Source organism: Durio zibethinus, chromosome 3 (assembly GCF_047325235.1).
Source record: "Durio zibethinus cultivar Kanyao isolate XHJ-2024 chromosome 3, ASM4732523v1, whole genome shotgun sequence".
NCBI classification, from domain to species: domain Eukaryota; kingdom Viridiplantae; phylum Streptophyta; class Magnoliopsida; order Malvales; family Malvaceae; genus Durio; species Durio zibethinus.
Genome location: NC_143164.1, coordinates 31186072 through 31197175, shown reverse-complemented (window position 1 = coordinate 31197175; position 11104 = coordinate 31186072). Strand labels below are relative to the sequence as shown.

The 11104-nt window shown below is 34.3% G+C and overlaps 1 protein-coding gene across 12 annotated transcripts; it reads left to right on the top strand.

Moving 5' to 3' along the window:
- The first annotated feature begins 1662 nt into the window (after positions 1-1662).
- On the top strand, positions 1663-5398 carry LOC111283441 (putative LRR receptor-like serine/threonine-protein kinase RFK1). Of its 12 annotated transcripts, none has more exons than XM_089758487.1 (10): positions 1706-2191; positions 2573-2642; positions 2751-2814; positions 2914-2985; positions 4486-4548; positions 4638-4685; positions 4830-4873; positions 5055-5069; positions 5204-5251; positions 5338-5398. In XM_089758487.1, exons 3-9 carry the CDS (start codon positions 2768-2770, stop codon positions 5206-5208), a joined length of 294 nt encoding a protein of 97 aa, XP_089614613.1. In that variant the 5' UTR covers positions 1706-2191; positions 2573-2642; positions 2751-2767; the 3' UTR covers positions 5209-5251; positions 5338-5398. The 12 variants fall into 12 exon arrangements, 10 of the variants coding, with proteins under 10 accessions (XP_089614613.1, XP_089614615.1, XP_089614618.1 ...); XR_016340972.1 differs by having other exon boundaries at positions 1803-2191; positions 5055-5128; XM_022872013.2 differs by adding an exon at positions 2363-2485 and having other exon boundaries at positions 1809-2191; positions 5055-5128; positions 5204-5398.
- The last annotated feature ends 5706 nt before the right edge of the window (positions 5399-11104 follow it).

The window sequence follows — 11104 nt, the reverse complement described above, 5'->3', positions numbered from 1 at the left end:
TAACCTAAACTTTGAACCTAGCCCCTAACCCTAAATCTGACCAAAACCTTAAATTTTGTAGACCCTAAAATTGGTTAAATCGTAAAACCTTGAACCCGTTTCAACACCTAAAGCCACCCTAAAATTCAAAGGATTTGTATGAGAATCTCATATGAAATAATTTGTTCCTAAATGTCACCTAGAGAATAAAAAAATTGTGATACTCCTAATCCTAATATTTTGTATGATTCCTTAACCCAAAACAATAATAAGATCAAACAAAAAAAAAGTAATAAAAGGTAGCTCTTAAATATAAATAGTCGTACCTAAAATATACCTAAAAGTTGAAGAGTCCAAGTGGTTTCTTTATATTTAAGGACCCAATTTCAACATCATGCATGACATCCATTTACATATCTTTATTTTTAGATTATTGTTTGCATCATTTCTTGTGCTTAGGTCTTTTAATTATTATTATTTATTTGTTAATCGTAGCATCATTGCTTTTTTTTTGCATAAAATATTTTTCATAGAAATTTTATTCATAAAATAGGAATTTTGAACTAAAATTAAAATAACATTCCCAGAAAAATAATTTTTGATACTCTATTTATATATTGGAAAGTCATCAACAATTATCATTTACAAAAAATTGTTATTTTCATTTTAAAAAAATGTCATGGTGAATTTTCAATCGAAAATAGTTATCTTTGAATTCTGCCTAGGTGATAGAAAATATTAAGATAATTTTTTAACTTAAAAATTTTCACAATATTCCTAAATAAGGTTTTCTTTTATAAAAAATAAAATTGATTTTTTTCTAAAAAAAATCAATTATTAAACATCAAGTGAAAATCATTTTCATTCAATACTAAAAGATAACGTATAATTAGTTGCTATCGTTTTTAAACAAGCATTGTAGGATTACTAATTTTTCATCACCTATAATCGAATTTCAAAACCAAATTTTATTTGCAAAGATCAAAATATTTTTTTATGAATCTTAAATTTATTTTTAGTTTTATTAAAAAAATAAACTATTTAAATGATTAATCATATCTAAAAAAAATGAATAATAATAACTTATTATTTTTTCATTTTCAAAATTTTACGTGATTGATTTCCCAGACATGCACAATACGAAACACACTAATACACTAATTATCCAAAAGTACTGGTGCTTCATAGCTCACAAGTGGGTATCACAAATCATTGAAGCAAAAGATGATATATTTATTAAGACCTTCGCGTGGATAACTATTTTTTGGATAACTCAAATTTAATTATTCAAACACCATAAAGCAAAATTTACACAAACTGTCGATTTAAAAATAATTAAATACAGCAGAATGAAACTGTCAAAATCCCTTCATTCAAGCTTCAGCTATAGCAAAGTTGGAAAATTTCTCTCTTTCCTATTTTTTTTGGATAATTAAACCTTATAACGTTTGACAAGTTGTTCGGTATAGCTAGTTAGCTATATGGCCAGCCATCTTTGCGTTTAAATGAAAAACTTCAGCCATTATTTTCCTCTTATTTGTCTCGCTCCAATATTGTATAGATTGAAGATCAATATATTCAGAGAATTATACATCTAATAGTAGTAAGCAAGTATATATGGTTGGGCATTCATTATTAATTTTTGATTGTCAAAAAGAAAAAAAATCAATCAAGGTCTTTAAGTTGAACTTCTCTGTTTTTAGACTAACTATGAAACGTCAGCTGCAATTCCATTCGCATTTCAGCGTTCTTGGCCTACCATTACCAAAATTTGGTTTAAAATTGAACGAATTTTATCGACAAAATTTGACGACTGAATTTATTTCATTGATATTTTGTAAGTAAATTATTAGTAGCCAAAAAGATAAATTTATCACGAGAAATATCAATGAAATAATTTATCAATGATCTGTTAGTAAAGATTAAATCGATGGATTACCCACGGATTATTCCGTCGGTAAATTATTCTAAAAATTTTTTATTTAAATTAAACTTTGAACCCCTGAACCCCGCGTTAAATAAAATTTCGAATCCCCGCATTGAAATCCCTAAACCCCCTTTTCCCATTTCTCTCGCCGAATAATCTCTGCCACTCTCCTCTCACCGCCGCGCCTTGGATCTTCCTTCCCGGTGCCGTCGATTATCCTCCGTCGTCTGTTGGTTCCTTCCATCGTCCGATGGCATCGTCCTTCGTCCGTCGTTGAATTCTGCGGTAGGTAAAGCCCGTCGGCTTGTTTGTGTTTTTGTTGTGAACACCCGCCTGTTTTTATGAACACCCATCTGTTATCCTCCAATCAGTTAATTGGGAACGTGCCATTGCCATTTGCTTTGCTAAGAAATCTAATTGATCTGTAACTTTCTTCAAATTTACCTTTATTTAAAGCCATATACCTAGATATGTTCATTGGAGCAACAATATATTTCTGTCTACTGCAAAAGGATAAATGATAACAATTTCAATGGAACCATACCTAGTTTCATACAAATGCGAACAACTCAGCAGACTGTAAGATTTATTTCTGATCTTTAATATATATAAATATATATTTATTTATTTTCTTATAATTATACTTGTTTATTCTGATTGTTACAGAGAAATGCATGCCAGTGGACTTGAGGGACCAATTCCATCTAGCATCTCTTTTGAGTAATTTAATTGAGCTGTGAGTATAATGCTTCCTTTACTTGTAGTCATTGGCTTTATATTGCACAGCTACTTTTTCGTCTTTTTACTGATGGCTTTGTGAATGCTGGACTTATCTTTTATGTAGGAGGATTACTGACATAAATGGGCCAAATCCAGGTTTTTCTATGGTCAGAAACATTACAGGCATGGTAGGATTGTCTGTTTAGTTCTCACATATCAAATATATTGAAGGTGCCATCTATATATTATCCATTTTGACTAAATGTTATCGAGTTATATTTGCTTAGGGTTTTGAGGAATTGTAACATTTTCAGAGAGATCCCTAAATACATTTGGGCAATGAAGAATCTGGAAATGTTGTAAGTAAAGCATGCGCTAAAGCAAAATGTTTCTTTACCTTTTGCTGTTTGCATTGTCTTTCTTTTTCACAGGGCACTCATAAAGAGGGAATATATTTATTATTATTAGTATTACTTTTATGAACGTAACTATCCTTTGATTCTACATGGATAAGTCCATTATTCTCTTCTTAAGAAACTAAATTTATTACCTTAATAACTTTCAATTAACAACCACCATACATTCTTCACCACAATCTTACTGTAAAGTGTGCACTGGTCTAATTGTAGACCATGTTTTTTTCATATTACAAATTAAAGACTTTATATCTTATGCGAGTGTTGTGCTGAAAAAGTCATGGTCTTTCTGAATAGAAATTAATCAAGTATCATGCTTATAAGTAAGGATATATCAACAGGCCAAAGGGTGCCTAGGATATAATTAGCACTCAGAAAGCCATGCACTAAAATGTCAGGCACTTTTAGAATTGATAAGCATGTCAAAAACAACATGTTTGGTTTCTTTGTTTTTTGGTTTTAATTATATCTATTTTGAATTGAGGAAGATTGCTTAAGGCATATATCATGAAAGCAAAGTTCTTGACTTATTCCCTCTTACTTTCCTTGGAGATAATATTCTAGAGTACAGGTCTCTATTATTTATTTGGTCAAAATCTGCCCCAAGAACCTTCTTGAATAGATTTTTTTTATCGCCAAGTTATTACTGGCAATGAACTCATATCCTTTTGATTCATTCAAAAAGCAAGTTACTTACTGATTTGTCTTTCGGAGACTCCTAGAATGCAAAATCATGTTTGAAAAGTTAGGCACTGTCATAAAATTATCTCACCCCATTGCAACAGGGATGTCAGTTTCAACAAATTAGTTGGGAAAATTCCAACCAGCATAAGTGCAGATTGTCTAAGATTTGTACAAGTATTAACTGGAAATTTTGGCTGCATTTAGCTCTCTTTTGGACGTCATTGCAGAAAAAGATTGTTTTAAGATTCTGTTTTAAGATTCTGAATAAGTAGTTTGAACTTCTTAATTGTATAAGGTAGAAAATATTGGTGTATGTTCACAAATAGAATGTCACATTCATGGTTTTAGGGATGAGAACAATTGTAGCTTATATATAACATTAAACTTGTTTTGCAGTCCAAAATCACTTAAAAAAGTGACATCAATATGTGAAATTAAAATTTTAAATTAGAGATAATTTGATTCTTTTCTGTTATTCTAATTGGTACAACTTATTGAGTATCTAAAGTGGGTTTTTTATTAGTATTTTAAGTGCCAGATTCTATATTTGAAGCAAGGAACTAGCATGTATGTTTGTGTCTATGATCCTTCTTATTATATTTCCATTTCTTGCCTTTTCTAAGCACATTGTTCATAACACTCAAAGGGGAAAATAAAAAGAGTAAAAAAAGATATCTCTAAATAATCAAATAATGTTATGTAAGTACATTTTCATCTTAGCTTTGGAAATTTATACTAATTGTCAATGCTTGGATACAGTGACCTTTCATACAATGACTTCACATGGCAAGGCCCTGAGAAACCTGGCTGTCAGGAGAACATGTCAGAATACTTTTATTTTATTCTTTCCTTTATACTTTCATCTTTAATATCATGTGGAGCTAACAATTATTTCATCTTTTTTTCCTTAGGAATCTGAACTTAAACTTGTTTTGCAGCTCTTCATCAAGGAACAACTTGTAAGAGTTTTCTTTCCCTTTGTTTCTTTCTTTTTTCTTATTATTTTTTCTTTTAAGTGTTTGGTGGCTTCATAAAGGAAGGTCTTGTGTTTGTATCATTCAAACATTGTGCTAACAATTTGCTGTTCTCAAATTGTGTAACAGGAGGGGAGCTCTTCCATGCAAGAAGGATTTCACCTGTCCTCAATGTAAGTTGCCTTCTTTAGTAGTTGGAATACATGAACTGCTAGTCATTTTAGTCCACTCAACTTTATAAATAAATTGGATTGACCACTTGCAACTTGCATTTTAGGTTTTTAACCCAGATTTTAGTATATTAGATTGAACCCAATAATGATGGCATTGATACAGTGGCTTTTTACTTTGTAGGTACCAAGAATACAAGTAAGAGTATATATCTACCCAAAACGAGCATTGTTTGATGCTCAAAAAGATGAGGAATGGTACTTCTCATTGTTTACTAATTCCTGACACTTTGTACACCTCATTGTTCTAATTAAACTTGCTTATGTATGTAGGTTGAGAGACAAATAGCATCCAATAAACTTGGTCATTGTTATTGAAAGGTTAGTTGTACTTGCATATTTCATGATGTTTTAGTTCGTAAATTTGTTAGTAAGCTGATGGACCCCCTCTGCCCTACATTTTGTAGCATGGTGTTATTGATGGATTTGGTGTCATTTTATCATGCTATCATTGGATTCTTTCTTCAATTTCATTTTTTTTTTTTTGGGATTTCATTCTTTTAAAGAGAAACGAGCTTGCACACAATGAGATTTTGGTGGTGGAAATTGCATGACATTGTAGTGATGTTATAGTTGTAGAAATAACTACTTCCTATATGCCTTAAACATGTGAACTTAAAACTAATACTACTATATATTAATTTGTGCATTACCAAATGTTTGTTTAGGATTTGGAACATATATGTGTTTTTATATTTTCATATAATTAGAATTTATAAATAATTTTGTAAAATATTGTTATATTTTTTATAAACGAAATAGAATGTTTTATTTATTTATTTTTTCTATTTATGTATTTTTTAGTATTCATATCATTACTTAAAAAACAATTTTAAAAATATAATAAAATGATAAAAATTATAAAATAATAGTTAAATATGATTGAAAAATAAATATTATCAATGGAAATTATAAATATTATCGATGGAATTTTAATTATTATCGACGAATTTTTTAAAAAAGTTAATTAATTTTGAAAAAAATTATTAAAATAATATATAGAAAAAAAGTATTTTTATTGACGAAATTTTTCGTTGATAATTTATAGTTGGAATTTTGTAATATCGATGGAATAGCATTACTGATTTCGCTTATATTGATGGAATTTTTTTGTCAATAATATTATTATCAATGGAAATTAAGTTGGTAATACCTTTTTTTCTGTTGGTGTACCTTATTGATTTTTCTAAACTTGTCAAATTGATATGGTTGCCATGATCAAGAACAAATATCAAGTATTGGTTGATGATCATGTCAAGGCTACAAAAAAAAAAAAAGTAACGTACTGATATTTGAAACTATAAACTTTCATTGTTGATCAGTGTGTGCGTTACAACCTGTATCCAATGTTATAGCATGTCATCTATTTTTTTTCCTTGTATGAAAACCTAACATCAATTCAAGTCACCCGTTAGGAGCAGTGTTTTCACTTGTTCACTATGTACACAACATTTACCATGGTGTCATGACTATCTCTTGGTGTGTCTTGATACTGTCATGATTATGTCAATGCAGAATAATGGACAAGATCTAGTCTATGGAATGGTAATCCTTGAGTTATGCGCAGTGAAGTATGAGTTTTAGAGCAGTCCGTTGTGTGGGCACCATGGAGCATGTTAGCCTAGTCGGGTGCTCCTACATGAATCTATGTGCGGGTATTGTCAAATGGATTGGTGGAATATCAATGGATATCCTAGTATTATTGGGATTAAGAGAAAGATCATGGTGCCTTGAGTTTGTTGAAGTTAAGAGTGGATTGGCTGAGGAAAAAAAGTGTTCTCATTTCAAATATTGTTACAATTTTTGGTAGCAAAACTCTAAAAAATCTTACACTCTATAGAGGCAGGATGTTTAGTTTTAGCTTTTCACCACCTATTTGGCTAGCATGTAGATGGGGGCCTGCTAGTATTAAGTGAGCTACTCTTAGGCACATGTGGTGTCTAGGTAAGTAGGCACCATAGGGCCGTGAGAGCGACACAATGTCTTTTTGAGATATGGGAAACTCGGGGATTGTTAGAGCTTGCAGGCCTCATATTGTGCCTTTACATTAAGCCATGTGTTGCATGCTAACATTCGCTATGCCTCTCGATTTTCCCTCAATGAGTCGAATAACAAGTAACGAAGGATCATGAGATTGTGCTTATGTAAGAGGGGCACCAATAAGCCTAAGGGATGAGTGGGCTAGCAAATAGGCAAGTTATTAGACCCATGTGCTTTTGTGATGACATTTGTGGGAATGTGCTACAACTGGGCAGCACATTGGAGTATTCGATGAGATAAGGGCATGATGTTGGGTATCCATCATGCGTGTGGGTGGCCTAACGCGAGACTAAGGATTGAGGCCTAAATGTGTGAGTTTCATGGATAGTAAGTTGAGCCTAGTGTAGTTGTTGGTTGGTTATGGGCTAGCATCAGAGAAGTACCACAAGGTTCCAAGCACTAGAGCTGTTAAACAATGCATGTGGGCATGGTGTTGGATTCTAACCATGGCAAAATGTGATTACCTAGTGAGACTTGGGGCTACACGCCCTTATGTGAGTTCTTGTAGGGTTGGTGCTCAAGACCATGGTGCTTGCAGGCACTAGATTGGTGTTTGAGGCCACCCAAAGACTTATAGGCCCATAACTCATAAGTCCCAGGATTGTGCCAAGAAAATCTCTTATGCATGAGACGAATTATTGATTATGGGTTGTCCTTGTGAGAAAAAACTTGTGAAAGGCTGACCTTGACTAAAAGTAGTCTTGGTGCCGTGTGGTTGCATTGTTTCAGCATAAGAAAAACACAGTCTGTGATAGTAGTGGTATCAGAATCTAATTAGGCTCATTTTTTATGCTAGAATGGAAACGCGGTCTGTGACTGTGTGGATGCGAGATTTTAAATGGTGTTAGCTTAAAAAAGACAATAGTTGTGAAATTACGATATCAAGACAATGTTGGCTCAGGAAAAAGCCATCAAATTCAGTGTTATATGAGGGAAATTGGCCTAGTTACAAACAAAGCCTTCGAGGATCTTAGATGCTAAGCGAAAGGCATAGAAGTCTAACCTTACCTATTAAATGGTATTGACTTGTGTGGGTGTTAGAGGCTATACAGTATGAGGTCAATTCATGAGATCTAAATGTGAAATGGGGCTAACCTTAAAAGGGTGTTGAGTTTGGCCGTGTGTGTCTAACTAAGAATTGTCCCAAGGGACATAAGTTGAGTTGATTGAGATAAGTTACTAATTAGTGTACTTTGTTTGTGCTATAAGAGCCCTAGTAGGGAGCATGATATGACTAATTGAGCTTATGGTAAGGAGGCTTTCTACAAAAATAGATATGCCTGGGATGGTCAAAAGACCAAATGTGTTCGAGTTGGCCTGTGGGTAAGGTTGTATGAGTTAAGATGGTTAATGGACTATCTAAGTTCGAGTAAGGCAATGGATGCGCCAATTTTAGTTGTGTTGAATAGTGGACTGATTCAGTTAGAGCCGATAAACATGGCATTACAAGGTGGATCTGGTCAGCGGATTAGAAGAGTTTGAGCAATACAAAGATACACTGATTAAGATTGAGCCAAAGTGGACATTATGAGTTGATGTGGGCTTAGGGAATTTGACCATGGGTTCGAGTGGGTTGGTGAACCTTGTTTTTTGAGTAGGTCAATGACCTTGAGTATGAAATGGATCGATGGATCCTTGAGTATTGTCTGGGATATAGGAACTGCTCTTATTTCGAGTTGTGCCAAGGTCGAGTAAAGCTTGATTGAAAGCAAATGCGAGCTTCATCAGAATACCTGAAATCGTAATGGGGATATGGTTGCAAATGGAGCTGAGCTTGAGCAAAAATGGAAAAGCATTGTGATTGAATTTGTAACCAAGACTGAGGTAGCAACGAGATGGTGCCACCTTAAGAAGTAGTTGGCTAAAGGGCCATACCTAAAGAAATGACCATAGAGGGGTTTAGAATACCTAAGTTGGGAGATGATCAAAGTGTTTGAATGCCACGATGCTTCGGTCCACTGTAGGTAATGCTGCATGAGTACGGTTAACTTAAGCACAATGTCCAAAAAGGTGCATTGAAGAGTCGATGCCGCAGGTGCTCGGTTGGTGCGATAGGTCACATGTAGAAGGACGTATCACTATAGGGCAAAGCAAGAGGAGGCCAATCACTTAATTGAGGGTCATGAACAACAAAGGCACTTCAAGGTTGTAACTTTGTGATCATGGGTACACTAGCACAGCGGTACAAATTGAGCTCTAATTGAAGTTTGATTTTTTGATAGAGAAAAAACACGAGGTGCAGTGGAGCTGGGATGAGACCTTGTTAACAGCGATAATGAAGCAGAACTATAAGCGATGCCTCTTTTGACAATATCATGACCTAGTCTTTAATGAGGATACATGAAAAGGACATCAGAAAATGTCAACTTTGTGAGATAAAGAAACTCTGGTGTGCTCTTGGTATTGATGAGGACATCAATATAGCAAGGGAGGATGTCATAGGCAAGCCTTGGTGTGCCTTGGTGCTATCACGTTTATCCTGATGTAGAGAACCAAACAAGACCTATTCCATAAGAGGGTTATCTTTGAGCTATGTGCGGCCAAGTGTAGGCTTTGGAGTAGGCCGTCATGTGGGCACCTTGGAGCCTATCAGCCTGGTCTAGCATTTTGGGGTGAAGCCTTGTGCGGTACCTTTAAGTGGGTTAATGGAGAATTGATGGATATTCTAGCATTAATGGGATCAAAAAGAGGAAGATCATGGTGTCTTGAGTTTGCTAAAGTTGGGTTGGATTAGCTCGGGGAGAAAAATGTCCATATTTCAAACATTGGTATGATTTCTGGTAACAGAGCTTTAAAAGTTCCTACTCTCTATATGGGAGGGATGTTTAGTGTCAGTTTTTCACCATCCCCTTCGCTAGCAAGTAGGTGGGGGCTTGCTAGTTTAAGTAAGCTATTGATAGGCATATCTTATGTATATGTGGATAAGCATTGTAAGGTCACGAGAGTGACAGTGTCTGTTCTGAATATGAGAAACCCAATGACGATAGGGGTCAACAGGTCTCGTATCGGGTTTTTGCGTCATGCCGTGAGGTTGCATACCAGCGTTTGCTATGTCCTTTGGTTTCCTTCCGTGGGTTGGATAACGAGTAATGAAGGATTATGAGATAGTGCTTGTGTAGGAGGGCACCAATGAACCTAAAGGATGAGTGGGCTGGCAATTAGGCAAGGTACTTGACCTATGTGCCTTTGTGATGGCATGTATGGGACAGTTGAGGTAGCACACTCGAGTATTCTATGAGACGAAGGCATGATGTTGCGAGTCCATCATGTATATGATTAACCTAATGTGAGACCAAAGGGTGAGGCCCCAAAGTGTGAACTTCATGAATAATGAGTCAAGTTTAGTGTAGGTCCAGATTAGTTGTGGGCCAATATCATAAAAGCAACTTAGGGTTCGAGGCACTAGAGTTGTGAAACATGTGACTATGATGTTGGATTCTCACCGTACTAAAATATGATTGCCTAGCGAGATTGGAGGCTACACACCCTTCAATGAGTTGTCATAGGAACAGTGTTCAAGACTTTTGTGCTTCTAAGTATTGGATTGGTGTTCGAGGTCAACTAGAGATTTATGGCCCCATAATCCATAGGTCTTAGGATCGAACCAAGAAAGGTTCTCATGTGTGAGACAAATGATCGATTGAACATGAGACGAATGATCGATTGTGGTTTATTCTTGGGAAAAAAAATAACTTTCGAAAAATTGATTTCAAATAAGAGTAAACTTGATGTCACGTGATTACATTATTTCAATATATATATATATATATATAGAAAAAAAAAGAAGCGATCCATAATACATGTCATGGCATGGCTCGCCACATAAAATATCTGACATTAGATTAACTGTACTCGTTGTACCAATTCAATCTTCATTACTTTGAAAGCGTCTCCAATGGAAAAAATTCGGTCCAGCATGTAATGATGCATAGACTTGCGTAACGCTGTCAATTAGTACTAGATCTTCATGATTGGGAAATAGTAGCCAACCAAGATTATTTCTACTTGTTCTTGCGATTCGATAGTTCTAATTGCATAAAATATTAATAATTTATATATTTATATATATTTTATATGAAACTTATATAATAATATGTATGATATAAAATGTATAAAATATATATTTTTTATTAA

Excerpts from the sequence above, each read along its gene's own strand:
- LOC111283441 (XM_089758486.1), top strand. The coding sequence starts at position 2,768 with ATGGGCCAAATCCAGGTTTTTCTATGGTCAGAAACATTACAGGCATG. Across the intron at positions 4,549-4,637 it reads CCTGGCTGTCAGGAGAACAT|GAATCTGAACTTAAACTTGT; the intron begins GTCAGAATACTT and ends TTTTTTCCTTAG. Across the intron at positions 4,874-5,054 it reads GGATTTCACCTGTCCTCAAT|GTACCAAGAATACAAGTAAG; the intron begins GTAAGTTGCCTT and ends TTTACTTTGTAG.